At 58.2% G+C, this 26,056-nt stretch overlaps 10 protein-coding genes and 2 non-coding genes across 12 annotated transcripts; 4 read left to right on the top strand and 8 right to left on the bottom strand.

Moving 5' to 3' along the window:
• Nucleotides 1–649: 649 nt before the first annotated feature.
• Nucleotides 650–729, bottom strand: A1Q1_t151. Its single transcript has one exon. It is a non-coding gene; the product is annotated as a tRNA-Met (tRNA).
• Nucleotides 730–1,695: 966 nt separating this feature from the next.
• A1Q1_07793 (uncharacterized protein) lies at nt 1,696–2,056 on the bottom strand (the record flags this gene model as incomplete). Its single annotated transcript, XM_014326805.1, has 3 exons — nt 1,696–1,759; nt 1,806–1,906; nt 1,958–2,056. 3 exons carry the CDS (start codon nt 2,054–2,056, stop codon nt 1,696–1,698), a joined length of 264 nt encoding a protein of 87 aa, XP_014182280.1.
• Nucleotides 2,057–3,990: 1,934 nt separating this feature from the next.
• A1Q1_07792 (protein phosphatase) lies at nt 3,991–7,002 on the bottom strand (the record flags this gene model as incomplete). The annotated part of the gene is made up of 6 exons (XM_014326804.1): nt 3,991–5,582; nt 5,620–5,736; nt 5,806–5,930; nt 5,968–6,398; nt 6,439–6,643; nt 6,704–7,002. 6 exons carry the CDS (start codon nt 7,000–7,002, stop codon nt 3,991–3,993), a joined length of 2,769 nt encoding a protein of 922 aa, XP_014182279.1.
• A 302-nt stretch (nt 7,003–7,304) lies between these two features.
• On the top strand, nt 7,305–7,408 carry A1Q1_t157. Its single transcript has one exon. It is a non-coding gene; the product is annotated as a tRNA-Glu (tRNA).
• Nucleotides 7,409–7,534: 126 nt separating this feature from the next.
• On the bottom strand, nt 7,535–8,268 carry A1Q1_07791 (nuclear mRNA splicing, via spliceosome-related protein; the record flags this gene model as incomplete). Its single annotated transcript, XM_014326803.1, has 3 exons — nt 7,535–7,931; nt 7,972–8,092; nt 8,136–8,268. The coding sequence occupies 3 exons, from the start codon at nt 8,266–8,268 to the stop codon at nt 7,535–7,537; spliced, it is 651 nt and encodes a 216-aa protein (XP_014182278.1).
• A 683-nt stretch (nt 8,269–8,951) lies between these two features.
• On the top strand, nt 8,952–13,055 carry A1Q1_07790 (uncharacterized protein; the record flags this gene model as incomplete). The annotated part of the gene is made up of 7 exons (XM_014326802.1): nt 8,952–9,516; nt 9,582–9,978; nt 10,049–10,393; nt 10,432–11,036; nt 11,209–11,642; nt 11,687–12,352; nt 12,462–13,055. 7 exons carry the CDS (start codon nt 8,952–8,954, stop codon nt 13,053–13,055), a joined length of 3,606 nt encoding a protein of 1,201 aa, XP_014182277.1.
• Nucleotides 13,056–14,068: 1,013 nt separating this feature from the next.
• Nucleotides 14,069–14,464, bottom strand: A1Q1_07789 (uncharacterized protein; the record flags this gene model as incomplete). The annotated part of the gene is made up of 1 exon (XM_014326801.1): nt 14,069–14,464. One exon carries the CDS (start codon nt 14,462–14,464, stop codon nt 14,069–14,071), a length of 396 nt encoding a protein of 131 aa, XP_014182276.1.
• A 1,331-nt stretch (nt 14,465–15,795) lies between these two features.
• On the bottom strand, nt 15,796–16,203 carry A1Q1_07788 (uncharacterized protein; the record flags this gene model as incomplete). The annotated part of the gene is made up of 1 exon (XM_014326800.1): nt 15,796–16,203. The coding sequence occupies one exon, from the start codon at nt 16,201–16,203 to the stop codon at nt 15,796–15,798; it is 408 nt and encodes a 135-aa protein (XP_014182275.1).
• Nucleotides 16,204–17,437: 1,234 nt separating this feature from the next.
• Nucleotides 17,438–20,623, bottom strand: A1Q1_07787 (uncharacterized protein; the record flags this gene model as incomplete). The annotated part of the gene is made up of 5 exons (XM_014326799.1): nt 17,438–17,861; nt 18,633–18,902; nt 19,315–19,598; nt 19,642–19,706; nt 19,747–20,623. The coding sequence occupies 5 exons, from the start codon at nt 20,621–20,623 to the stop codon at nt 17,438–17,440; spliced, it is 1,920 nt and encodes a 639-aa protein (XP_014182274.1).
• Nucleotides 20,624–21,666: 1,043 nt separating this feature from the next.
• On the bottom strand, nt 21,667–23,142 carry A1Q1_07786 (uncharacterized protein; the record flags this gene model as incomplete). The annotated part of the gene is made up of 1 exon (XM_014326798.1): nt 21,667–23,142. The coding sequence occupies one exon, from the start codon at nt 23,140–23,142 to the stop codon at nt 21,667–21,669; it is 1,476 nt and encodes a 491-aa protein (XP_014182273.1).
• Nucleotides 23,143–23,671: 529 nt separating this feature from the next.
• A1Q1_07785 (uncharacterized protein) lies at nt 23,672–24,490 on the top strand (the record flags this gene model as incomplete). Its single annotated transcript, XM_014326797.1, has 3 exons — nt 23,672–23,935; nt 24,015–24,084; nt 24,132–24,490. 3 exons carry the CDS (start codon nt 23,672–23,674, stop codon nt 24,488–24,490), a joined length of 693 nt encoding a protein of 230 aa, XP_014182272.1.
• A 165-nt stretch (nt 24,491–24,655) lies between these two features.
• On the top strand, nt 24,656–26,038 carry A1Q1_07784 (uncharacterized protein; the record flags this gene model as incomplete). Its single annotated transcript, XM_014326796.1, has 1 exon — nt 24,656–26,038. One exon carries the CDS (start codon nt 24,656–24,658, stop codon nt 26,036–26,038), a length of 1,383 nt encoding a protein of 460 aa, XP_014182271.1.
• Nucleotides 26,039–26,056: the final 18 nt, after the last annotated feature.

Here is a 26,056-nt window from a genome sequence, read left to right as displayed (position 1 = left end):
GTCGTACGAGCACGTCGTTTCCCCACATCTCATGGACGCGTCGAAATGAGACGATCAGGGCATCGCGCCGTCGATAAAAGGCAGGCACGCCGCCGTTGCCGCCGGCCACCAACACTAGCGTCCTAACCCCCTCTCCTGAATTGAAGATCGACAATCATGCCGAGCACGCCGAGCGACGCCACCAAGAACTCGAGGTCCTCTGCAGAGGAGCCGGGCCCTAGGGACATCAGGTGTCCTGGTGATGTGCTGACGAGGCGTAATGCTGGCAGTAAGTTGGACTTAGAGGGGCGGCGGAGAGGAACTGATGAGATGCAGAGAAATGCCTCGGCGCTTGGGACATTTGGGGTAATTACCGGTGCGACTTTTGCTATACGCCCATGAGGGTTCTTCGAAAGCGGAAGGTCTCTATGCCTTGGTAGCTGCTCCTCCTACTCTCCCTCTCCGTCAACCATCGCTCCATGCTACTGTGATACAGAGTCGCCTAGTTGTAGATATAGCCAGATGTAATGAAGCCTGATGAATATCCCTGCTTGTTGCCACCCTGCAGGAAACCTAATCCCCTTTGACCCTCACCAATCACATCCCTCCCATACCTTCCGATGCTGTCGGCGCTGGACCAGAAACAGTGCAGAGGAGACAAAAAGCTTTCTAGCGACGAGAAGTTTCGATCTTCTGCCCTTTGGGTGAACTCGTATGAGCCCAACGCTCTTCCATCTGAGCTACGTCGCTTGGTTGTTGGTTGCTGAGGAACGTCGGGCCGACGGCCTCAATGACCACAACGTTGTTTATCCGACAGTTTCCCGCCGATGATAGTATGACTGTCAGGGATACATGCAGGATAGTGCAACATGCAAGGCAAAAGGGGATACATGCATGCACTAGTGAGGCGGTGTTGCGGCGCGAGGTTCCAGACGGAGGGTCTTGGACCAGTCTTAGAATATAGATGACTGTGGCCCATTTACGCAGGGCCGCCCGATGCGCAGGCTCATCGACGCACCCACGAACATCAGAAGCTTGCGATCGCCGCGCAGTAACAGCATGGTGAATACGATCGTACCGCCGACTCCGAATCGATGGGGGACAAGATCCGATGTCGTACGTCGATCTCCTCCGTCGTCGATGCCTTTCAGATCCCACAGAGGTTCTATACTTAATGCAGTGATATCCTTTCTCCTCCCTCTCTACCATGCTGACTTCGTCCTCTGAATCCAGCCATATCCAGCAACATCGCCATAACGAACTAGTATGCGCTTCAAGCTCCCCACATTGTACGAGCGGCACAGAGACAACAGTCCCCGGTTCGAGAAACGGCTCTGCTCTGGTACGAAGACCAGACCGCACAAGAATCGGGCCAGTAAGTCGGCGAAGAGAAAGTGCTGATGAGCAGAGTGGTGTATTGGCGGATACGTTGGGCCGCATCCTGAGAATGCGGCTTGTTACTATTGCAAGAAGAAGTTGGAGGTGAAGCTGCCGTGAAAGGTCCCCTCCCTCGATCGATGCGATGCGGGATCGTTCGGACACATGTAAAGCCGTTGTTGCCTGTTGTCAGAAGTAGTTGTACCGTGAGATGCAATGAAGTTGTGAGGGTGTAGCTGCGCCCCAAGGCTCTGCACAGACGTGAGTGTCTTCCTCTCCGTGATGTCGCGAGGAAGCTCGCCGTCGCAAGAATATGACAACGATGCAAAGATGGGTAAGCTACAATCTGGATGAAATGCGGGGTATTCTGTCCTGTGTTTGACTGTGATTCCTATCCCCAAGCCTGCGTATTTCTGTCGTTAGTTACGGATTATGCGCGGCTAGCTTACGAGTAGTTGACGATCAGATGCCCCTCGGTCCCGAAACACTTGTACAGGCTCCCGACCGTGTCGTCGGGTGTTGGAGCGAACGCTCCGTTGATGTACGTGAACTGCCATAAGCTTCGAGTTCGATGAAATCGGAAGCTGCAGGAGGTACTCACTAGCGCGTCACTCTGCTTGATCCCGAGCTGGCCGCGGAGAAAGACGATGACGGACTGGAACTTGTTCCCGGCCGTGACTTTGAACACGTTGTTCTTCATTATTGGCGCGGAGCCGATAGACTTGAACCGCACGACGACTGTACGTCAGCTGTTCAGGTATGCTTACAACTATCTTCTTCGCTCAAGTAGTTGACGTCTGATCGAACTTGGGTTCTAGATGGACTCACTCTTCGCCGGGTCCTTGGCCCGATACGTGTCGAGCGCATCGGTCGTAGCCTGCGGCAGCGTTGGGGCGGACACGCCTGAACGTTAGCTTTGCACAATCCCCACAGCTTACCATCAATGGGCGCGCTCATGGTTGAGGTGGTGGATGGTCGAGAGAGTTGAGCAATGACCTCACCTCGTCGAGCGCACTGAGCGTCCAGACGCGGTGGAGGTCTCAGTCGCGTGTGTGGGGTCAACTGGACGCGGGCGGTGGCGAATTTGATCCCGCTTCTCACCATACGACCCTTCCACCAGGCCCGCCGTAGGCTGCCTCTCAAGGAATGTCGGTGACCTCCACCGAACGATACCGAGCGGCGGCCGCTATCGACGAGTTTCGGCGATCGACCACCATCGCACTCCGCAGCAACGTCGCGCGACGCTCTAGCCCGTCTAGCCCAGTCTGTCAATTGCACCACGGCGCGGACGATCGTGATGGTGCACTCTGGACGGCGGCCCGAGACCGTCCCATGAACATGTCGCAACCCCAATATGGCCCCCATCCTCCCACGCCTGACCACCTTAGGCTCGCTTTAGCGGTGCACCTGGTGCAGATGGTGCGGCAGCTGCACGAATATGTCTTATCTGCATGCCGCTCTGTTGGCACGATCCAGACCATCCGGTGCTAACACGGTGCGTGCCTGCTAGCTTGCAGGTTGGCGTGCGACTTCGGGGGTGACTCGCCGTTTCTTCGGTGCTCAGAGATCTTCGGGCCGGGTGCGTATGCCGGATACGCAAGCTGCTACCATGCACCTTCCTCGCACCTCGGGCCCTCCTTCAGTGTCCCCCTCTGTCCTTCCCTCTGACATCCCCAACATGCTATATAATCTAGACCCGCCGAGCGACTAACCTGCCCAAACCCCCAACTCAGCCGAGCAACATGGACAACTACAGCCTCCTCTTCGTCGGTCTCCTCACTTTTCCCCTCTCGACCACGACCACGCTCCTGGCCGCGGCTGCGCCCGCCTACGGCTCTGGCGCACAGCACGTTCGGCTCCGCGACACACACTTTTGCGTCGACGTCCCCACAGGCTCTGATGCTTCTGGACCCGTAGCGCTGCAGCTCTGGGACTGCGTCGACGGAAACACAAACCAGGCATGGCGGCATACCTCCTCGAGCCGGGCTCCGGGCAACCCCGTCGTGATTTCGAGCGCCACGCACAGCGGGAAGTGTATTGGCGTCACTAGCGACGGTGAGTCCACCCTTGTTATGAGACGCTAATGGAACAAGGGGCACACGACGGTGGAGCAGTGCAGCTCGTCGCATGCGATGAGAAGTTGACGGTTTGGGCGAACTCGCCATTCTCGCTTTGTTTGTGGGAGAACAGGGGTGAGTATACAGTCGCATGGAGTGACCTAGTGAGAGACGGAAGCAAGCCAGAAACCGAGGACGAGAAGCGATCAGGGAACCGGTCTTCGATCCGCGGTCCCAAGATAAGATTGGACCTGCGTCAATTCTCAACCTCTCGCTCGGAACCGGAACCTTGGCCTTCCCATCCATCGATTGCGCGCATGCCGTGATGGATGTTGCGAGCTGACACCAGACCTGTGCATCGACTTTGACGAGCCTGCCAACGGCGCAGGGCTCACGCTCAAGCAGACCCAGGCGCCCCACAGCTGGAGCCTGTACGACTCCATGAACTGATGCTCGTAAGGTGCGAACGTGTAACATAGGTCGAGAGAGTGCAGCGGAAAAGCCAAGAAATGCATATAGGGTAAAAGAAGATCGCTAAAACGTTGAGAGACCGATGCTCGATGTCAGGATACTAAGTCTACTCCTCCCCTTCGTCCCCGCTTCCTTCTCCGGCCAGCTCGGCCTGGAGCATGCGCGCAAACTCGTCCGTCTCCGTGTCGCTGCTTGTCGGGTCTGGACCATCGGATCCGTCCGCTTGCGACCCGTCCGCCTTCTCCACGCCGTCCTCGTGCGTGCCTGTAAGCCCATCCCCTGGCCTTGGCTTGTACACCATCCGGTTAGCCTCCGGGATATCGTCGTCGTCCGACGGCGCATCGAGCATGAGGACTTTCTGCTTCTTCTTGGGCGGGTATGACGGAATGTCCCCTGGTTGGGGCTCGCGCACGTCCTCGAGAGGCTGGTTCTCGTCATCAGCGTAGCGGACATGTTTCGGCGGACCAGGCGACGGGCCGCGGGAGAGGATCGACCGACTGGGCGTATTCTCGCGCGACCATCGATGCGGTTCCGGCGACCGGGACGCGGCGCGTTTCCTGTCGTTCTTCTTGTCCTCGTCGTCCTCGCCATCGGACGAGGACCAGTCATCGTCGTCGTCGCCGTTGATGAGCTCGTCGAGCTCGGCCTGCGCCGCATCGTCCCAGGCCGCCTTGAAGTCCTCGGCGTCCTTCTCTATGTCCTCCGGATCGATCTGCATAGCGTCCGGCACCTTGTCCTCGGGCTTTGGCGGCGTGTCCGGCCGCTCAATCCGGGGTAGTTGGGGCCGGAAAGGCTCCTCGGGTTCGCGCCGCCAGAAGGCTATGCTCGTCTGCAGCCACGCCAGCCACACAACTTGCACGTGCGGCATGCGCGAGGCCCGGCGCATCTTCTCCGTCCCGATCGACCCGATCACGCAGTGCGTCACCCGCTCGTCCAGCTCGACCTGGCACTGAGCACCAAAGGCTTCGGCCTGCTGCCAGATCTCGCTGTCTTGCGGTTTCTGGTTGATCGCGATCACGCCCGTGAAGACAATCACGCAGCCGGAGAGCATCTGGTCCTTGATCTCGCCGATTAGAAGGGGTACGTCGCACTGTAGGGGCATCTTAGTCGAGCCCGGAGACCGACTGTCGTACGCGTCATAGTAGTCTGTGTGGATCTCGGTCAAGATATCCTCGACGCGCTTCAGCTCGTGGTCGTTCACATTCAAGAACTGCCTGCGGTGGCGGTGGTGGTGCTCGTCGTGCTTTGAGACAGCCTTATCCTCACTCTTCGGCGGGGGCGCTCCATCCTTCTTCGGTCCATCCTCCTTCGGCTTCTCTGAGCCCTCGGCAGGGCCCGATGCCGCAGCTCCGTCCTCCTTCTTCTCCTCGTCGCCTGCCCCCTTCGTCTCTGCCTCGGGTTCGCCGCTCTTCTTCTCACTCTCCTTCTTCTCTTCGCCGTTTGCGGCCTCATCGTCGGGCTCGAAACCCTGTTCCTCCTCCAGCTTAGCCAGCGGACGGTTCTCAAGAATCTCCTGGAACAACTTCGTCTGCTGGTCGTGCCCTTCCTCGGTACTCGGGATGTCATTTGGCGTTTTCGGCGAAGGAGACGAAGCGGTCGAGGAGGCGGGGGTGAGAATGTTCGCCAAGGCGGTGACGGCGGGCTTCGTGGGAGGCAGGAATCCTCCGTTGATGTCACCGATACCGACGAAGAAGTCATCTGTGATGTTAGCTCGGCCACTCGACCAAAAGCTTACATGGAACAACCTTGACGAGGTTGGGCGAGTCGCCCCACACGTCGGAGCGATCGTCGATGATGACCACCATGCTCTGGTCGTGAGGGAACAGCCGTACCAGGCTCTTCGCACTCATAGCTGATGTCAGTTACAGCCAGGTTCTACGCAACTTACATCCACTCTCGTCTCGGCTGATGATGCGCCCACCAAAGTACTTGCCCTCTGGATCCACGATCTTGCAGATGGCGTCCGCGTACGATCGAGTGCCCATGGTGTAGACGTGCATCTCGTACAGTTTGGACATGTCCTCGAGGAACTTGTTCAGGCCCGGTCTGATGTCAGCTGTGCCTCGTTGAGATCTTAGCTTACCGAGGCTTGGTGTAGTACCATCGCACTGGCTCCGGCTGATGCCGCCGCGACACCCCTGGTGGGACGTCGTCGGCGAGCTGGAACTTAGCAACATCCTTGAGCGCCTCGGCGTTGGGGTTCTTTTCCCGCTTACGCTTCGGCGATCCGGGCGGGGTCGTACTCTCAGGCTGAGGCTCCTTTCCCGCGCCGTCGACGTCCATCTTGCCGTCATCGGCGGCTGTGTCTCCTGTCGTACCTCCATCATTCTCTTTGTTCTCTGATGCGGCCGCCTTCTTCTCCTCTTCAGCGTCCTCCTCGCATTCCTTCAGCCATTCCCCGACGGTGGGGTCGACAGTCGTGTGAATGATGGTCTGATCGAGATCGACGATCAGCGACAGGCGGCGCGTCGACAGCAGCTCCTTCTGAGAAATGGATTCTAGTCGCTTAGCCTCCTGGACAATGTCAGTCTTCAATCAAGAACAATGGACTTACATTCGTGGTGACGGTCACTCCAGACGCATCGTGAGTCATCTGGTAGCCGCCCTGCCGTGATGGTCCAGCCTCGTCCGCCGGCGCCGACATGTAGTCATCACTGGCGTCAGCACTGCTGCGTACTGCACATTGGAACTCACTTGGTGACATCCGCACCACAGACACCGCACATTCCATGGATTTGGACAGGATGGGAGCACGGTTGCTCGATTTCAATGATCGGTTTCCTGATTCCATCAGTTTACCTCAGCAAGCGGTGACTTACGTCGCCTGTCTCCGCTCGATCTTGCGGCCGGGCTGAATGTCGGCCTCCCACTTCAGGACAGTTCCAGAAATCGACGACTCCCAGCTGCCAACCATGTCACCGTCCCACTGTTGCGGACTGAGTCGCTTTCCCTGGCGCTCTTCGGTTTCCAGTTGTTTACGCTTGGTTGCCGAGAGGAACTTGTACTCCAGAAGAACATCACCGCGCTTCACGGACGTGCCGGCCGCAACGCGCACACGGACGACGGTGATGGGATAGGGCAGGCTGTCGGGCAGCGTGAGCGGCGTCGCGTCGCCCATTGTGGTGCGAGTTGGTGGTGATCGTGAAGTAGATTGTTGACGAACGCGCGACGAACAGAGGGCTTCCTAATTTATTGTCCCCGACGGGCGTCATCGTTTGGAGTGGAGTCTCCACTTCAGGCACGGTTGCCCAGCTGGTCTTTCCATTAGAAGCATTCGGAATAAGTTGTAATTAGAAGCTTCGGTACGAAGCGTGCTATTACTATTTGCCGTCAGTACGTTCGTTACGTAAAACCCAGAAGGGAGATTATCTACCCCTGACGGCCCGACCGCCAAAGCAGCTGGCTGTTCGAGCCAATTAATCTTCGCTAGTATATCGGTTAGTATAATCGCCTCTCATTAGAGAGATTCTAATCACTGATTGGAAAGTTCGCGATAGAGCAGGGTTCGACTCCCTGGCGGAGAATCTTTTGCCACCTGTTCGGGCTCGCAATGACATGCCTTCTGCTTTTGCAGAAACTCTTGAAACCTGACACTGTCGGTGAATTAGAATCGTATCGCAAGCTAGTAGTAAAAATACATGATGCTATGTCTAATCACTGTCATCTCCACTGCCGTATCCGCTCAGGAGCCCCATCCCTGCCTTGGCCGGGACCTTACGCGTGCGGTCTTCCTCAGCCTGCTTCCTCGCCAGTTCTGCGTAATACTTGATGTTCTCCAGAGTGTCGCCACCCAGAAGACCAGCCTTCGGCGCGGGCTTGCCGTCCTCAGCCTTTGACCTCTTGGCTGGCCGCGTGTCCTCGGAAACCTCAGGCTGCTGCTCGATCTCGTAGAGGTCGTCGATGTCTCCGTCCTCCAATGCCCTGAGGGTCTGGCTCGCCTCGATGAGGTTGTCGTCCAGCTTGCTGGCAATAACCTTCCGCCCCTCCTGGGCTATCCGCTTGTCCTCGGCCGCCTTGCCTCCCGGGTTAGGATCCTCGGTCGCCCATCTGAGGAGCGTCAGCACTGTTCCGTCAGATGTCAACTCACCGAACATTCAGAATCTCGTCCATATCCATGCTCTGACACTGCATCGCCTCCTTGGCGAATTGGGCGTTCGCTTCGTGGGTGTAGGACACGAAAGCGATTCCGCGGTTGTACAGAATGTTCCCTGCTGATCAGCGAAGTCCTCTCTACGTGATGTCCCGACTTACACTTGTCAATCTTGCCCCACTCTCCGAAGTGACGAAGCAGAGTCTCCTTGCTCTGATCCTTGTCCGGGCTCTCGTGCATCTTGCCAATGTAGAGTGTGCGGTTGGATCGATTGAAGGAGCCGACGCCACCCATGTCATCGCGGTACTCAGCGTGCTTCTCGCGCCCGAAGCAATCCCGCGAGTGGTCGATCAGCTGGGCAGGATTCGGCAGGCGGTGGAGATAGCTGCACTCGGATCTACTTGTCAGGGCGTGCCATGATCACAAACTTACCCGTAGGGACAGCGTCCTCGAGCAAAGAACAGGCAGCAGTACCGGTTTCCGGTCGTGTCGGCGCGGGTGTAGCCCGCATCGCGAGAGATCACACATCGCGTCTGAGACAGCGTTTGGCTTGCAGTCAGCTTCTATCTGCAGCATCTGATGCTTACCTAGCCAGAGCGTCCTCCTTGTCACCACCAGCCCATTTATTGTACCAGATGTCTGTAATCAGCGCAGTCCTGAATCGATCACTCACTGTATTCCTTTCCAGGCTGGACCTTCTCGCTAAGATCCACATCTCCCGGCTTCACCTGCTTGCGCGCGGGTCTGAGCTTCTTCTTCGTGACTTCGCCAGCCATGTTTGATACGGTTCAAGCGGTGATTGGGTCGACGGCAAAAGTGAAGTCATGGACGACTTTGTTGTCAGTAACCGATCGGTAAGTGGATTTGCTCCCGCCCGCCGCGGACCGATTTCGTGACGGAGAGATGTCCAGACCTTTCGTCATTGATTGCTGACCTCCCCTTATCACTCGACCCCGACCACAGCCTGCACAACACAAATGGTACAGGCTACGGAGGAGTCGACACTGTCGCCTGAGCGCTTCCTGGAGCTTCTCCAGGCGGCAGCTCACCCGACGGAGTCTGACCTGCCCTCCGAAACGCTCGCGGAGTCTCTCGGCATCTCGGCCCTGCCAACGGGACAGGAAGCCATCGACCTCGTCAAGAAGGACGTCCTTTCACCGCCGAAAGACCTCGCAGGTCCGGATCTCTGGAGATGGCAAGCCCCGCTTCCGTGTCCCGTTCCGCTTCCAGCTCTTCCTCTCGACACGCGACCGCCAACGCACATGGTCGCCCCGAGCTTCAAGGGCATTGATGGGACGTTCACGAAATGGCGCGACGCCCTCGCTCCCAAACCCCCGGCGCATCCGAGTCTCAGCTCTAGTATGCAGCGTGAACCTGCTGCTGCCCAGAACTTTGTTCGCGGTAAGAGCACGAATGCTCCTTTCTTGCCCGGCGGTCTCGAGCCGGCCATCACGTACGAGGAAGCAGAAGAAGAGCTTGAGGAGGAAGACGGCTGGAAGACCAGAGCTCCCGGTTTCCGACGCGGTGTCCAGCTGGAGGGAGGTGAGCTTGATTTGTAGGTGCCAGCTGACTCGCAGCCGATGACTTCCTCTCTCAAATGCTCGGAGACCAGAACATGACGACCAAGGCGAAGCGAAAGACACGCGGCGGCGACGATCCCTCCCTTCAAGTTTCAAGACTTGGCGACGACGAGACGACTGAGCCTGGAGAGCGCGCCCTGGTTCCCGCGGCCAAAAATGTCGATGATCTGCTCCCGATCGGTCGCCTGCCAGCGCCGCCGCCTGCTAGGAAGCAGTTTGAGAAGGTCGCTGGCAAACAGGAATGGGCTCACGTGGTTGATGTCAACAAGGAGCTCGTCAATTTCCACGAGCTCGTTCCGGAGATGGCCAGACAGTACCCCTTCGAACTCGACAACTTCCAGAAGGAGGCGGTCTACCGTCTGGAGATGGGTGACAGCGTGTTCGTCGCTGCGCACACATCGGCGGGTAAGACGGTGGTCGCGGAGTACGCCATTGCCCTCGCTGCTAAGCATATGACAAAGTGAGTTTCATGCGCAGCTAAGGCTAACACGCAGGGCGATCTACACCTCTCCCATTAAGGCCCTGTCTAACCAGAAGTTCCGAGACTTCAAACAGACCTTCGACCCGTCAACCGTCGGTATTCTGACGGGTGATGTCCAGATCAACCCTGAGGGAAGCTGTCTGATCATGACTACGGAGATTCTTCGGAGCATGCTCTACAAGGGAGCCGACCTCATTCGCGACGTTGAGTTCGTCATTTTCGACGAGGTGCATTACGTCAACGATGCTGAGCGAGGAGTTGTCTGGGAGGAAGTCATCATTATGCTTCCGGAGCATGTTAACATCATTCTCCTGTCGGCGACGGTCCCGAACACGAAGGAGTTCGCGGACTGGGTTGGGTAAGCTTCAAAAGAGCTAGAACTTAGCTAACATGTAGACGGACAAAGCGGAAGAATATCTACGTCATCTCGACCCCCATGCGACCTGTCCCCCTCGAGCACTATCTCTGGGCAGGAAAGGAGATCCACAAGATTGTCGATTCGAAAGGACAGTTCCTCGGCTCTGGCTACAAGTCTGCGGGAGATGCCCTCCGAAGAAAGCAGGACAAGGAGCGAGAGGCTGCCGGTCTTCCTCCTCTCACCCGGACGGGCGGTCGAGGAGGGGCTCCTGTCAAAGCGAGAGATCTGCCAACAGGCCGCTCTGCTCCGTTCTCCCGCGTGGGCGGAGGTCGCAGTCACACGAACCGAGGAGGTGGTCAGGGAGCACCTGCGCCCGCCAATGGCGGTCGTGGCGGCGGTGGCGGTGGTCGAGGAGGTCGTGGAGGTGGCCGGCCCGGCGGTCGTGGACAGCTCGACCAGAACGTTTGGACGCATCTTATTGCTTATCTTCGCAAGAACCATCTGCTGCCCGTGGTCAACTTCGTTTTCAGCAAGAAGCGCTGTGAGGAGTACGCTCAGACGCTGTCGACAACAGATCTGTGTGACTCAAAGGAGAAGAGCGAAGTCCATGTGACGTGGGAGAGGGCTCTCACGAGACTGAAGGGTACGTCGCTAATCCTCTAAGGGACTGTCTAACTTCAGGTACCGACAAGACTTTGCCGCAGATCACTCGCATGCGTGATCTGCTCAGCCGCGGTATCGGTGTCCACCACGGCGGACTTCTGCCCATTGTGAAGGGTAAGCTTCCGGAGCCCTGAATTGAGCTGACAGATCAGAGGTTGTTGAAATCCTCTTCGCCCGCGGCTTGGTGAAGGTGCTCTTTGCCACTGAGACGTTCGCCATGGGTGTCAACATGCCAGCGAAGAGTGTGGTATTCTCAGGCATCCGCAAGCACGACGGAACGACGTTCCGAAACCTGCTCCCTGGAGAGTACACGCAGATGGCCGGTCGTGCTGGTCGTCGTGGTCTCGACACCACTGGTACCGTCATCATTCTGAACGGAGGCGATGAGTTGCCTGCTCAGCAGGAACTGCAGGAGATGATGCTCGGCGTGCCGAACCGCCTCACTTCTCAGTTCCGCCTGACGTACAACATGATCCTGAATCTTCTACGAGTAGAAGCTCTGCGTGTCGAAGAGATGATTAAGCGATCGTTCTCAGAAAACGCGGCCCAGAAGCTGGCCCCGGAGCAACAAAAGCAGATCGAGAAGGTGAGCCAACTGCCGAAGGAATGAGCTGACCTTAGACTGAGAAGATCCTCGCCAAGCTGCCGAACGTTGAGTGCCCGACTTGCAAGCCGGACATCGAGGCGTACTACGACTTGTCGGCTGAGATTGTGCGCGTCAACACCTCCATGATGAACCAGGCCGCTTGGGCTCCTGGCAAGCACCTTGTTCCCGGCCGTATCGTCCTGATTCGCGATGCTCGTTTCCCTGGCAACGTCGCCATCATTCTACGCAATGCCCCGTCCGTTGTTCGCGAGGGTGTGAAGAGCGACGCCCGAGCCTACCACGTCCTCATCCTCGCCACGAAGCAGCAGATTGCCGACGCTTCTAAGCCTGAGCTGAAGGACTCGGAGCTTGCGCCCCGCTGGCCGCCTGTGCTGTCACCCAGTACCGCGCAGAACCCGCGCTACTGGCTGACTGCCATCGAGAGCTCGTCCATCGGCTTCGTGACCGACCGCCTGTTGAAGGTTGACGTCAATGGTATCCTGGACAAGCGCCAGAAGGAGCCGGCGCTGAAGGCGATGAACGAGCTCGTCAAGGTGCAGGAGGACATCACCTCGGGCGGAGAGCTCAACGAGGTCGACTGGGCGAGACTCAGCAAGCTGGAGTTCCAGGAGCAGTTGCGCAACCGCATTTCCCTCGCCGACCGTGTGTCCAAGCTAGGTTGCCAGTTGTGCAAGAACTTCGAGGAGGACGTAAGTTTCCGATGAAGAGGGGTCGAGCTGACATCAGTACGAAACGATCCACGAGCGCAAGCTGATGGAGGGTGAGCTCAAGTCGCTCAAGCTGGCTCTTTCGGACCAGAACCTGGAGCTGCTGCCCGACTACGAGTCTCGTGTCGAGGTGCTGAAAGAGCTCTCATTCATCGACGAGAACTCGACCGTTCTGCTCAAGGGCCGAGTAGCGTGCGAGATCAACTCTGCTCCAGAGCTCATCCTGACCGAGCTCATCCTCGACAACATTCTCGCGGACTACACGCCAGAAGAGGCGGTCGCGCTTCTGTCCGTCTTCGTCTTCGTAGAGAAGACGGAGAGCGTGCCCGAAATCCCGCCTCGCATCGCACAGGGTTTGGACACGATCTACGCCATTGCGGATAACGTCGAGAACTGCCAGCTGCGTCGGAACGTGGTCTTCGACGACTTCCGTGAGAAGTACAAGCCTGGTCTTGTCGAGGTCGTCTACGAGTGGGCACGCGGCATGCCCTTCAGCGAGATCACGAACTTGACGGATGTGCCCGAGGGCACGATTGTGCGCGTCATCACGCGCCTGGACGAGACGTGTCGCGAGGTGCGCGACGCAGCTCGCGTTATCGGCGACGCGGAGCTGTTCCAGAAGATGGAGGAGGCACAAGCGCTCATCAAGCGCGACATTGTGTTTGCCGCAAGCTTGTATCTTTAAGTCATAGATGCATATATGGGTGCTACTGTACAATGATTGCTCCTTCTTGGTCGAGCTCGTCGTATATGGATGACAAGTCAAAGTGTTTCGGTGGTTCGAAGCCGTTCTGCACATGGATCGCCTCAAGCAGCCCGACAACGGTGTTCGTGCGCTCACGCCCGCGCAGCCACTGCCGCACGACGCGCTCACGCCGTATCTCGTCAGGTAGTAGATACAGCCACCCCGTGACGTCGATCCACTGGAAGCGGCCGAGTGTAAGTGGCTGTCGTCCCGGCACGCTTCCACGAAGAGAGGCGCGCTGCTCAGCAGTAGGCGGGGACCGCTTCCGCTTCCCATCTCCTACTCCGGCCGCTTCGCCGACACGGCGGTCCAACGGCTCGTCATCCCGGATCACGTATTGCCGTCCCGAAAGGGCAACACGGAGGTCAACAGCCACCGCTTGCCTCTCCCCTGGTACGCAGAGCAGCACGAAGCGGTCTGTGATCGCGAGCATCCTGCCTGTCAGCTGAGAAGCAAGAGTTGACTCACTGGCCAATCAAGCGGAGCTTGCGCCCGACATGTCCCGGAGTCAGAGCCGAGAGCGATACATGCGCCGCGGACGGCGTCCCGTCGGCGTGGTGTACGGGTGGCGGGTTCAGCGTCCGTTCGGCGCTGTCCATGGCGACGAGGCCGGTTGAGTCATCTGCTGCGGAGGTGGAGGATGTGGAGGTTGTGACTTCAAAGGGTTGCAGCTGATGGTGATGGAACCAAACAAAAGCAATTGATTCCGCAACCACAGCCCCGCCCTCGTTGTGGCCATTTTCGAGATTTCCAGAAAATGGTCAGTCGATGTTGTGCCAGGTCAAGAAGGGACGGCATGCACACCCGAGTGGTGGCTGGGTGACTCGCAAGAACGAGAGAGTTACGAGTATCAACAGGGGCTCAAATCTCCTCACTAGCATCGCAATATCATCGCTACAACTCAGATCGAAGTTGGTTCCTGGGCCTCGGTCAGGCTGCGGGCACTGCGCTGCTCAGCAGATGGCGGCCAGTGCTACAGAGCCCAAGAGTGGGAGCCACCACCATGCTCCCATTTGAGAGGGAGGGAGAGCGGCAGTGAGCGCCGCGGAGCTGCCCCGCGTGTCGAGCATACGGTACGCGCCGGGCTTAGTATTCATCTCTTCGGTCAATGTCTTCGTGAGGTTGTCCAGACTGCTTCCGGGGAGCAGGGCACATAGATAGATGGGAAGGTCGGCGATCGCATTGGTGGAGGTGTTGACGATCGCACCACCTCCTGCCTTGGAGCACACATCGATCGAGTCCTGCACTTTTCCGAGAATGATTTGGCCATCCTCATCGAAGCTGTACAGGATCTCGCTCTTCTTGTCATCGTCAAGGCTCGACCACTTGTTGTAGTCTTGATCGGACATAGTGAAGCGTAAGATAAGAAGCCAGCGGCTGGGTGTACTGTTCAGTGAGGTGTAGTTGACTGGATAGGCAAGCGGTGGAACGCGGCAGAGGGAAGTAATGTTATGAGAAGAGACGGTGGCGATGTGGAGCGCCGAACGGACGCCGCTTAATACGAAGTGAGACTCGGAGCTGCCTGGCAGGTGGTCAAGCTATCGACTTCCCATCTTGAGGCCGTCCGCCCGATGTTAGTCTCCCAATGGTTATTGCGTTGTCAGAGCCCTCCTGTTCGACTCGTGCCGCTGCCTTGGAAACAGGCACAAAGCTAGGACTCAACAAACTTCGCCAAGCAAAGGTGGCAAAATAAGCTTCGTTGAGAGAGCAGATATAGCATGGCCCTTGACCCCTTGGGTTAGCCAGTGGTGCACCATCACATGGTGTGGGTACTCAGGCACGCACCGACAAACTCGCATCGGGGGGAGGGCAGTGTACGTGAGACCACCGTTTCGAGCATTCCATGCTGTAATGGGATTGCGTAGAGTTTCATACCGTTCCTTACTGCACCATGCGGTCTGCTTCAGGTCATGTCGATCATGTGGGCAGATGCGCACCGGGGCCGATCCGGGATGTCGGCGCCAGAGCGCTGGAGTTGTCGGCACGCTCAGGAATGGACTAGCATGCACCTTCATTACTATACATGCAGCCCCTTTCCCCGCTGGCAATGCAGTAACGATTGTGCTCCCATCATGGTTTTGGGCCGACATGGTGTGAGGTATGTAGACATTTATAGCTGAACGTAGTCAGACTGTATATAGAGGGAGGACCACTGGAACCTCCACAAGCGTTCATTGTCACTGCCCCAAGTGCAGCTGCTTAACGGACTGTGATCGTGAGACCTCAGCGGCCACGTCTAATCAGAGCTGAGTGCCACCAGATTACGACGGCTACTACAGAGCCAAAGGCAATCAGGGTCGAGCTGAAGTCCGGTTTCATCAAGTACGGTTCGCGTCGGCAAGCGCCGGTGTTGGTCTTGTGTCGTTGCAACACTCTCCGTGACCGGATTGCAAGACTAACCACTGCATGCATGGGCCCCCGTCACTGAAGGCCACAGTCTACCCATACAAACCAAAGGAGAGGGGGACGGGATGAAGCCATACATCCGACATTAAGGAGCCCATCCAAAATGCCCGCAGGTAGCTATGGTGCCTAGTTGGTTGCTAAGTCATGAGGAGGAAGGAGGAGCGTGCAGTGAAAACCATGCCCTTTGCGTTTGGTTCGGTCATAACAAAGACCGCATACTGTACAGTGCCTTCCTAAGAGTCAGCGGCAACTTCAAAAGCGTCAGACTCACCGCCTAGCAGACTACGGCCATCGCCAGGGAGGCGAGCAGCGGAAGCCACCACCACGCGCCCATATTGGAGGGCAGGGAAGCCGCCGGCCTGGCTGAACTTCCACTCGAGATTGTGTACATGACAGCAAACCAGCCGGTGGCGTTCTTATTCTGCGCATCCAGCAGGACGGAACGGACTTGAGAGAGGTTGCTTCCTGGAAGTGGGATGCACATGTGGGCTGGAACGTCACCAACGATCTGCTGGGCAGTGGGGCTCGAGATAGCTGCACCGCCACCTTCTGAACAATAGTCGATCCAGTTGTCTACGGGTCCTACGACGAGTTGACCATTGCTCACGTTGAAGGATAACATGAGGTCATCTTGGTGATCAGAGACGGTCTTGGTCCATTGTGTGTGGTTATCGCTCGACATGGTGAGAGTTGGAGGACGTAATATTGGTTCTGTTGCAGGCGGAGGGGATGAGCGTGATGAAGGCAATGATCCTCGCACTCGTACTCTTATGTGCCTCCTGCCCCACGGGTCAGCTGCCAGCTGAAACTCGCGCTGAATGCATGTCGGGGCTCAGGCACTCGGGGCTCCAGGAACAAGGTGTTGCGCAGCAACCGTTGATCAACGGCATCATCCGCATGACCTCTGGAGCCACCATACGTAAGGGGCCCCTGGGCCTCTAGAGTGCACTACAGACGGGCGTCGGCATGCCACTGTGCTGCCTAGGTCCTAAACTTGCTCCCCTGCCTTAACTCCGCTGGGGCAGCGGATCGTCGCACATACGTATTACGCCACATCTATTTATTGAGATCGTTAGTCACCTCTCAGTACACCTTCTCACAAGGCAGTCTCATGCATGAATCAGTGCCGAAAATCACAGCGTGACTGCGTATCTACTGATGCATTTGTCCTTCACTTCGACTACTGCAGAGCACAGCATGGGTCTTAGCTCGACAAGCATGAGTTGCCTCTTCAGCATACTACCAATTCTGATCGCCGACTGATAAGGTTTCAGGTGGTGTTTCGGATCAAGGTTGCACCAAAGGTCACGCTGCCGCTAATGTCTTAGTCGTACACATGTCGAGGACAGGCGTGACCCCGATGCCCAAATTGGGACGAAGCACGCTTGCACAGACGGTGGACGTTGACCGCCTCGCAGAGAAGGTGGCCCAATTGTCGCCGCCATGTTGCCCCGCTCGACAGTTGCGACACCGGCACTACTGACATGATGACGCCTTGGTGCCTGGCAGGGGGATGATGGCCACACAAAACGTCCGTCGGCGGTGCATTTCGAGTCGAACAAGGTCTCAGACCCGATATGTATGTCGCACCATTGCAAGAAGCGGTGAGTTGCGACAAGGCAACTGCAGAGCTCCGCATGATGAGAGCATGGCTCACTGCTGCATTCTGTGCTCTCACAGTCACAATGACAGCTCTCAGCTCGCCCGTAACTGCTCTAGTGTCAAGCGTATGTGACAAAGGCCGTGCAGACTCGGTGCTCTCGCGGCCTATTAGATCGATTGAAAGAGTTCGTGCTGCTTCCTCCTGATTTCATTCCAGATGTATTCGCTTTGTTGCTCGGCTGTTCCGGACTGACCGTGCAGAGCACTGATATCTGAGCGGTCAGATGTTTAACACGAGCTCCTCACACACCGTGCTAGCATAAGACAGTCATCGCAACAGCAGCTAAGAGTGGTAGCCACCACCAAGCCCCCAAGTGGGAAGGCAGGATAGCTGCCGGTAGAGCTGAACTCCCGCTCCGAATGGAGTCAAAGAGTGTATAGTTTCCAGAGGCGTTCTTCTTCCCGTCGAAGAGAGTCGTCCTGATCACATCAACGTCGCTGCCAGGATACGGGGAACACATGTAGACAGGGACATCGCCCACCACCTTCTTAGCGATCGGACTGGAGACCGCACCGCCGCCGGCCTTCGTGCAAGGTTCGATCCAGTCCTCCACTTTTCCGACGATGAGTTGACCGTCGGACACATTGAAAGAACGAATGAGCTCGTCCTGGTGGTCTCTGACGATGTCCACCCAGTGAGAGAGGTTGCCGTTCGACATTGCAGGAATCGGCGGAACGCTGCCACAATCGAAGCTGTGTCGGGATAGGGGGTGAAAGGCAGAGCCAGGGTGCGCAAGGCGACCTTCCGTCCTCTTATACTTGATGATGAGGGCGGGCGAGAATCGTGTTCCGCGCGTTCGCTGTAGGCCGCCCGTCCCACTCCAGGCGCAATCCGAAACCAGGCACGTCGCGATGGGGCGAAACGTCCGCCTGCGGGATCTTCTTGATGCAAAGTTTCTCTAGCGTCTTGCTTGAACCATCATTGGGAAAGGGTATGCTGAACAGGCAGCGTGCCGACTGCCAGATCGCCGGTGCCCCGCTCTTGAAGCGGTCGGCTCATGACCGCGTTCCACAAGCAGGAGACAGTGAACAGCTTCCGCATGTGGTGATTCTGACGCCAAGCGCCCAGTGCAATGCTAATGCGGCCGACATCGGCATCCAAAGACATTGCCTGTGCGGAAGTACGTAGTGCTGGCCGGTAGGAACCTATGCATCAAAGCAAGCAGTCCTGCGGGTACGGATTAGCTGCACGGCAGGAGTCGTGCACTCTCAAGACAGTAAGACAGTGGCCAGGTCACTTTCCACCTGACCGCCCAATCTGGATACTGCGACGCAAAGGATTTGTCTGGCATCAGCTCGGGCTTCTGCATAAGGTGCTTACATCAGTTCAGCCGGGCCACTGATGCAAAGAAAAGTAGCAGTAACCACCAAGCGCCTTGCGAAGGGGATACTGCAGTCGGGCTGCCGGCCGATGAGCTCGCTGAGCCGCGCATATCCAGTTCGGCATACCAGGCAGAACCGTTGTGGCCGTTCACATAGGCCTTGTTGATGCTGGAGACATTGCCTCCCGGTAGTACCGCACAGAGATATACTGGTATATCGGCGACCTGCTTAGTGGCAGGGTTTACGACAGCGCCTCCACCTCCTTCTGAGCAGAGATTGATGGAGTCTTCGACTTCTCCGACGACCAGCTGGCCGTCTATGTCGAAAACTGACATGAGCTCCCGACCTTTAGCTGTCCCAGTTTTGAGCCAATTGTCGTGGTCATTGTCGGACATGCTGTGGCGCAGATGTCGTTAGTCGTTGCTGAATATAGTCAATTCGAGTGCCGAACGGGAAAGTGGAGGAAAAGGTAAGCCGGTGTCCCTCTCAAGTACTTGGGCTTTCCAAGACTCCTATCGCAGCTCCCCACAGTTGACTGCATCCTGTCACATGAGCAACCAGCTTCGTGACGAGAACTATACACCAGGAGCGGAAGTGGGGTCGATGGACCAGGTACGACGGCCAAGCCACCAGGGCGTCAGATAAGGTTTTGGAATGAGACATCTAATACAAGAGAGCGGTGGGGGCCATGGTACAGTTCCCAGCTTTGTATTCAGGGTACGGCATTGGTCGTAATCGTGCACCAGCGATGAAGGCGCCGGGCAGAGTGAACTGAATATTTATACAACGGGCTTCGCAGACGGTTCACCTATAGTTACAAGCCGGTGGGACATTGTCCCAATCGTTACACCAGCCGTAGTATTCCTCCCTACCGCTGCCAGCTGGCATCATACTGCAGAAGTCGGGCACAGGCTTTGGGATGGCGTGTCCACAACAGCCCTTGAAGCAATTCTCGGCTGCGGCCTCCTGCGGTGAATCGGCATGGACGAGCGTGACGCGGACGGCCGTGGCGTCGTATGGCATGCCGGGCACGTCCTCGATCAAGAAGCCGCGCTGCCATCTCATCTTCTGAGCGGTGAACCAGACATGGCACTGGCCTATGGGTCTGTCAGCCTCTGGACAGATAGGTGCTTACCAGTGATCCACGTGCACGTTGAAGAGATGGACCGCGTCCAGCTTCGCGTCCACGAGTATCCGAAGCTGAGTGCGGCATTCGCAATGTCATTCTTGACACCCGCACTGATACCAATACTGAAGCTCTCGGAGGTGGTCTTTGACCACCCCTTTGTCTGCGAGCACCCTCCGTTCTGCCCACACATCATGGTGTTCGAAGAGACCTCCCAAGCGTCCTGCCACTCCCCAATCGCGAGCATGACGTAACTGTGCGAACCAACTTCGCAAGCTTGGCGGCGCTTCTCCAAGGTTCCTGATCGATTCTGTCTGCTGCGGACGACGCGGGCAATCTCGTCGCCAAGCTTCACGGTCCGGGTCGCAGTCAGATTCCAGTCGGTAGTCGAGCCCTTGCTGGTTATAAGGACGTCTTGAGACAGCTCACGAGAGGCTAGGCCATGGTTGTCCAAACCCTCAAAGTGGACCTCGACAGGCACGCCGTTGACTTCATAGAGACCGTCAACGAGGCCGTTGGTGATTGGTGATGCTGCGTCGCCTGATGCGTTCCCTGCCGCAGGGTGAGGTTGGATGCCAATCACCTCAAAGTCGGGTAGTGGCTTCGCATGATCCAGACTCCTCCTGCCGCTCTTGTATGAGAGCTGCGCCGCCGACATCGCGTACATCTGGCCGTAAGCCTCCCAAGTGCCAACACTGTGCTTATTGCGGGCGCACTGGGTGATGATCTGCTCCGTTGCGTCCCAGCATTCCGAAAAACTGCCGGTCTCCGTGTGAGCCCAGAAGGCGTACTCAACAGTAGTCCAGTAGCGCGGCTCCACGGTCACTTTGGCGAGGTAGCCTTGGTCGATGTACTGGTTGGCCCAAACGTTGGAGCATAGCTTCTCGCGTGCTTCCCAGAGCTGGGTTTCTTTCAGATTGTTAAACCAGCCGCAACACTGGGCGGCATCACTCGTCGGTAGTGCCAGTAAGGAAAGGAGGAGAGGGAGCATGGGGCTGAAACGAGTGTCGTGTTATAGGTTGGGTTGGTGATTGAAGCAGAGTGAGCTGGTCTTATATCGTTTCCATTGAAGACCACAGCTCGATTGCGAAGCTGAAGCTAAACAAATGAGTTAACTGCAAGGCAGAGGCCATCCCAAATCCTCTCGGCGAAGTGCGCAAAACCAGCTAATGCCAGCTGCGCAGAGCCACTCGCGCGTCACATGAGCATCCGGTGCCTCGTGCGCAGCGAATGCACGACGTTGAGCTCCGGCCGAACACCCCTGTTTCAGCCTTCTGCCTGGACAAATGATACTGCTCAGTTAGACTGGATGGCACTTATACCTGACACAACGATGAGCAGCCAGCGAGTGGAGGGTGTGACGAGCGAAATCCGCGGAAACTGTGGAATCCGCCACTCACGCTGATCGCCTCGTCGATCACCAGCTGTGAGTGCTGATCGCATGGTGGCGTCTGACCAAGGCTGGACGCCCCGGGTGCCCAGGGTCTACGGCTGTGGCTGATGTGTCGAAGTGCGGAACAAGTTTCACGATCAGGACGAGCTTGTCTCCGAATCGGTTGCGCAGTCAGAAGAGTGCGGCCATCTCTCAATGACCGTGCTGATTCGAAGGCCCCACACAGAAGCTGGGCACGCCCCCTACAGGACAAGCTACAGACACGCGAAACTGCAACCACAGCGGCAACTTGCCACCAACTATCACATCCACCACCAATATCTCAGCCCGCCCGAACCTGCATGCGAGTTGACTATCCTCCGCAATGACAGAGCTCCCACGAGCACGTCGAGAACACGACGTCGTGCCGCCTTGATAAGGCTCAGCCCATAAGTTACCCGGAACTGGAGCGTCCGCAACAGTTTGTCACTCGGGCTTACTTATCGATGCACAGCATGCCACCGTAGACGAGTAATGTTGTCCGAGACGCTTTGACATGCCCCATCAATTATCATTAGCATTATAAGAGCTATTACTATAGTACCGACTGTGCCTACTGAGCCGGAGGGGTCTTCTTCAGTTGATCGCCCGAGGGCGAGCGACTAGGCAGCGATCTCCTCGAGCGTCATCTTCGCTTCTCCCTTCGCGACTCGGTTCAGGATCCTGCGCATGACCTCATGCACCTCCTCCATGTGCGCCGTGTCCGTAACGCTTCCCTCGCGATACGTCGACGTGATCCTGATGCCGCCCTCGTGTCCGACAATGTTAGCATAGTACGGCGCACCGTAGGGGCTCGCGGTCTGGCCCCAGATCATGTCGCTCGCGCCCGGGGGAAGCTTGACGAGGCCGAGGTTGCTGACAGTGAGAGACTCGCGGTACGGTGTCGGTGAAGCGGCGCGGGCGTGGAAGTACTGTTCCCATCCTGTGGGCAGGGCGGGGTCGCGTTTCGAAGCCGGGATGTCCGGGTCCTGGACGTGGCCGAGGAGACTTATCGTCATGCGCCCGTCTTGCAGTCCCTGGTCAGAGGAGAGCTCCCCGGACAGCTGGGCTGCGAAGGGCCACCACTGCTGCTCTCCGCTGAGGACGTGGTGTACCTCGGTCGACGTTACGTAGTTGTGCGCGAGTGCGCTGTGCCCTAGCTTTACATCTCGCTCGTCGCGCGCCGTAGCGGCACCAAGACGCAGTGGAGGCCGTCCCTCGACCTTGGCAGCGACCTTGGTCGTTCCCCGTCCAGCGTGGACGTACCAGATCGCGATCATATACGCGGCCTTGAGGAGGGGGTGGAGCGTCTTGACCCCGTTCGCCTTGCTGTGCACTTTGAGATCCTTCACCTCCTCGGGTGTAAGGGACAATAGGCGGATATCCTGAGGCACGTCGAAGGGTGCCTTTTCCACCGCATGGCCGGGCCACGGATCGTCCTTCGTGAACGGTGCCTGCACCCAGAGCGGGAACTTGGGCAACAGCAGCTCGCGAAACACGATCGGCGCGAGGAAACGCAGCGTCGGCGTCATGGGGATTGTATCGTCTGCTCTCGTTGGAGAGAAGAGCGTCTCCTCGGGAATGTCACTGCCATCCTGCAGAGAGGTTAGGAGCAGGCTCGAGCCGCGCCCGTCGATCACGAGATGGTTGAATGCCAACGTGAGATAAGACCGCTCAGCGCCCGGCTTCGAGTACAAACCGACGCACCACATCGGTCCGTCCAGTGGCTCAGACGAGAAGCGCTCCATCTCGGCGCGATAGACTTGGAGCGACTCCTCGGGTTCTCCGCCAGAATAGGCGCCTTCGAATTGACGCACAATCGCGGACCTGGGCCAAGGCGCGCCCTCAACATAACCGGGCTTGTTCGTATCTGTCCCAGACAGGCGGGCGTGCAGGATCGGCTGGGCGCTTTGCAGCGCTTCAACGCGCGCCTCGAGCTCCGCCCTCGGAGGCAGTGAGGCGGAAGGGTACGTTACGACCCAGAGGATGACGTGCCGGAAGCCCGTGTTCTGGCGCATCAGGCTGTACCGCTCATGGTACGTCACTGGAGTCAGCTCGGGACGAAGCAGGGGACGTACTGGGACGGACGCGCTGCCCATTGTCTGCAGAGGGGCCAGTCATGGCGAAGAGTTTGATGTCTAGAAGAAAGACGACGTTGTCGCCTGAAGATGTAGAGTCGACGCGACTGGACGACGCGCTCGACCCGGTTCCGATGCCCGGCGGCCGCTGCGAAGGCGATGTGCTGCGCCCTGCGTCGGCGGAGGCCGAAGATCGGCGGGCAAAACACGTGGAAAAGCCTCCGCTTGAGATGAGACTGACCTCCACCTCCACCTGGCTCACCTCAGCATCAACCTCCTCTCGGCGCACGTCACGAGCCAAAGTATCGGCTGACATCTCACGGGCATCTTAGAACTGTACTCTACTCTCCACAGCTCTAAGAAATGACCTCCGAGAGACCTACGTACCACGGCTCCTCTTACGTGACATCTCGCCCGTGAGCTGTCCTCTCCGCTTCCGCTGACGAACAGGACCTACCCGCGCCGTCTCTATGACATCATTTACGCGTACCACGAAGCTGGGGGAGGCGAGTTCGAACACGCGCTCGATGTCGGTTGCGGGCCGGGCTTCATGGCGCTCGAGCTTGCGAGCCGCTTCAAGAATGTGACAGGCATCGACCCAGAGGACAGCATGGTCGCTGCCGGCTTGCAGCCTGAGTCGGGAAACAAGATCAGATACGCAAAAGGCACCGCCGAGGATCTCCCGGCCGTCGGACTGGGGGCGAACAGTATCGACCTCGCTGTGGCGGGCGAGGCGGCGCATTACTTCACGCACGAGAATAGCTGGCCACAGCTTGCCAAGGCGCTGAAGCCGAAAGGAAGCATTGCCTGGATCGTAAGTTCCTCCCTCAGAGGAGTGCTGACGGCAGGGTTACGGCCGCATCGGATTCCCCGACCACCCGCAAGCCAACGAGATCATGTCGTCCTTGATGGATGCTACGCTTTCTCCATACTGGTCTGAGCCGGGATGGTCCATCTCCGAAGGTCTGTATGACCGGATTCCCTTCCCCGTCCAGCCTGACGCCGACAAGACGCTCGTCGACAAGCTCCCCGACCTAGAGGGAACGGACACGCCCTGGACACGCTGATCGACGAGCCCAAGCCGACCGGCGACCCAGACGGCGCGTGGGACCCCTCGTCCGCCCTCCGGTGCAAGTCGGGCACGTCTGCGGGCAAGTGGTATCTGAAAGAACACTGGACGCTGGCGCAGGTCGAGAAGTGCCTCCGGTCTTGGAGCAGCGTGAAGCGATACCAGGACAAGAACCCCGGTGATCTGGACGGGGAGCAGCCCGATGTTGTCAGCCGCGTGATTGCGCAGCTGGAGCCGATCCTCGGGCCAGAGTTCAACGTCGCGTGGCCGCTTGTCGTGCAGTTCATCCGGCGCAAGTGAGCTGAAGTGAAGGATATGTAGCAAGGTCAGAAGCAAGCAGTAGTAAAAGCAGCGAATAGGCATGCATCAGTGAACAAGGGCAGACGGAGAGCATCGGTGGTTCGTGGGAAGCCGAGTGCCGAGTCGAAACGCGGATCCGGCTATCTGTGACAATTCACCGAGTTCATGTTCACTCCGCACAGTCCGCCATCAGCCACCCACCTTCCATCATCTCCTCCCTCGCTCTTCGCCACTGCGCCTCTCTATCCCACTCCTTTCCTACTCCATCCCGCTGCCGGTGTCAAAAGCGGCATCGGCACCATGCGGTCCGACCTCACCTACTTCCCGCACATCTGCGCCGCGATCGTCGCCTCAGCTCCAGCCAGCACGCTCCTCACGCTGCGACTAGTCTCTCCGCTCTTCGCCGATCTCGTCGACCGCCGCCTCCTGGAGCATGCCGTGTACGGTGTGCGCGAGGCGCGACTCGTGTCCTTCCTGTTGCCCGATCATCCACTCCCCAGTTTCTCAGCAGAAGCCGTGCGCGTGCTCGACCTAACCATGTCGCTGCGGTTCGCGGACCGGCCCCCGGACGACGCGCACACGTCCATCATGGGCGGCATGCTCGACGGCAGGATTGTCGAGGACGTGGCGGGCATAAGCGTCTCGGACGAGCTGTGGTCCGGCAACGCCAAGGCGCCGTGGGTGCTCGCCGACCCGCCGCGGACGCCGAACGGCTCCGCGCCCGACGAGGTGCAGTTGCCCGATGCGCTGCCCCACTTCCCGAATTTGAGAGTGCTGCGGAGTCTCAACTACCAGCCGGTCGTGTTTCCGCATTTGCTACGGTACACATACGTCCCTGTCGTCGTGTACCCTGCCTCGAGGGCCATCTCCTGGTCTCCCTCGCGAAGAGCTGGGGGACGGCTGGTCGGCGGAAGCATACGGGCACCCCGGGCCGTGATCGCCTTCGACTGCCCGCCGGAGGGAGACTTCAGCTTCTACTTCCGCGCCAGGCAGCATGAGAGGCTCGACATTGTCCTCGTCCCGGGGCAGTGGAAGGAGAGTCTCGGACGGTACGGCGCCGGCGCTGCTGATCCGGCATTTCAACCCCAGCTTCCGCCAAGTTACGACGCGGCAGAACTGCCCGGATACACGACCAGCGAGGCGATAGTGCACACGGGCAACGGGCTGGCGACCGTCGTTGTTCTTCCCGAAGTTGGGCCGAGGAATCCGCTCCGAGGCCCGCCGCTCGTTGATCGCGTCACGTCGGGCACGTTCTGGACCTGTCTCACGGATGAGGTCGCGCATCACGTCGAGAATGGGGGCACGTGTACTGTCGTCGGTCTCGAGGCTTGGGACGCCATGACGCGGGACAGCGCGCCGGGGTGGGATGGGAGCTGGGCTGAGATCATGACGCGCGACGTGGCCGTGGACGAGATGGAGGAGCTGGGGCTGGAGGCGAAGGAGGCGAAGGAGGGCGGGGTGGGGAAGATGGGCACGCTCAGCTTCGCGACACTCGATGAGTGGCGCGACGCCGAGGAGAACACGTACGTCTGGGATCTCGTCGTTTGAGACTGATCACCATGCATA

This window comes from Trichosporon asahii, assembly GCF_000293215.1.
Source record: "Trichosporon asahii var. asahii CBS 2479 unplaced genomic scaffold scaffold00017, whole genome shotgun sequence".
NCBI lineage: Eukaryota > Fungi > Basidiomycota > Tremellomycetes > Trichosporonales > Trichosporonaceae > Trichosporon > Trichosporon asahii.
Note: the sequence above shows the minus strand (reverse complement) of the source record. Positions and strands in the feature narration are given on the sequence as shown.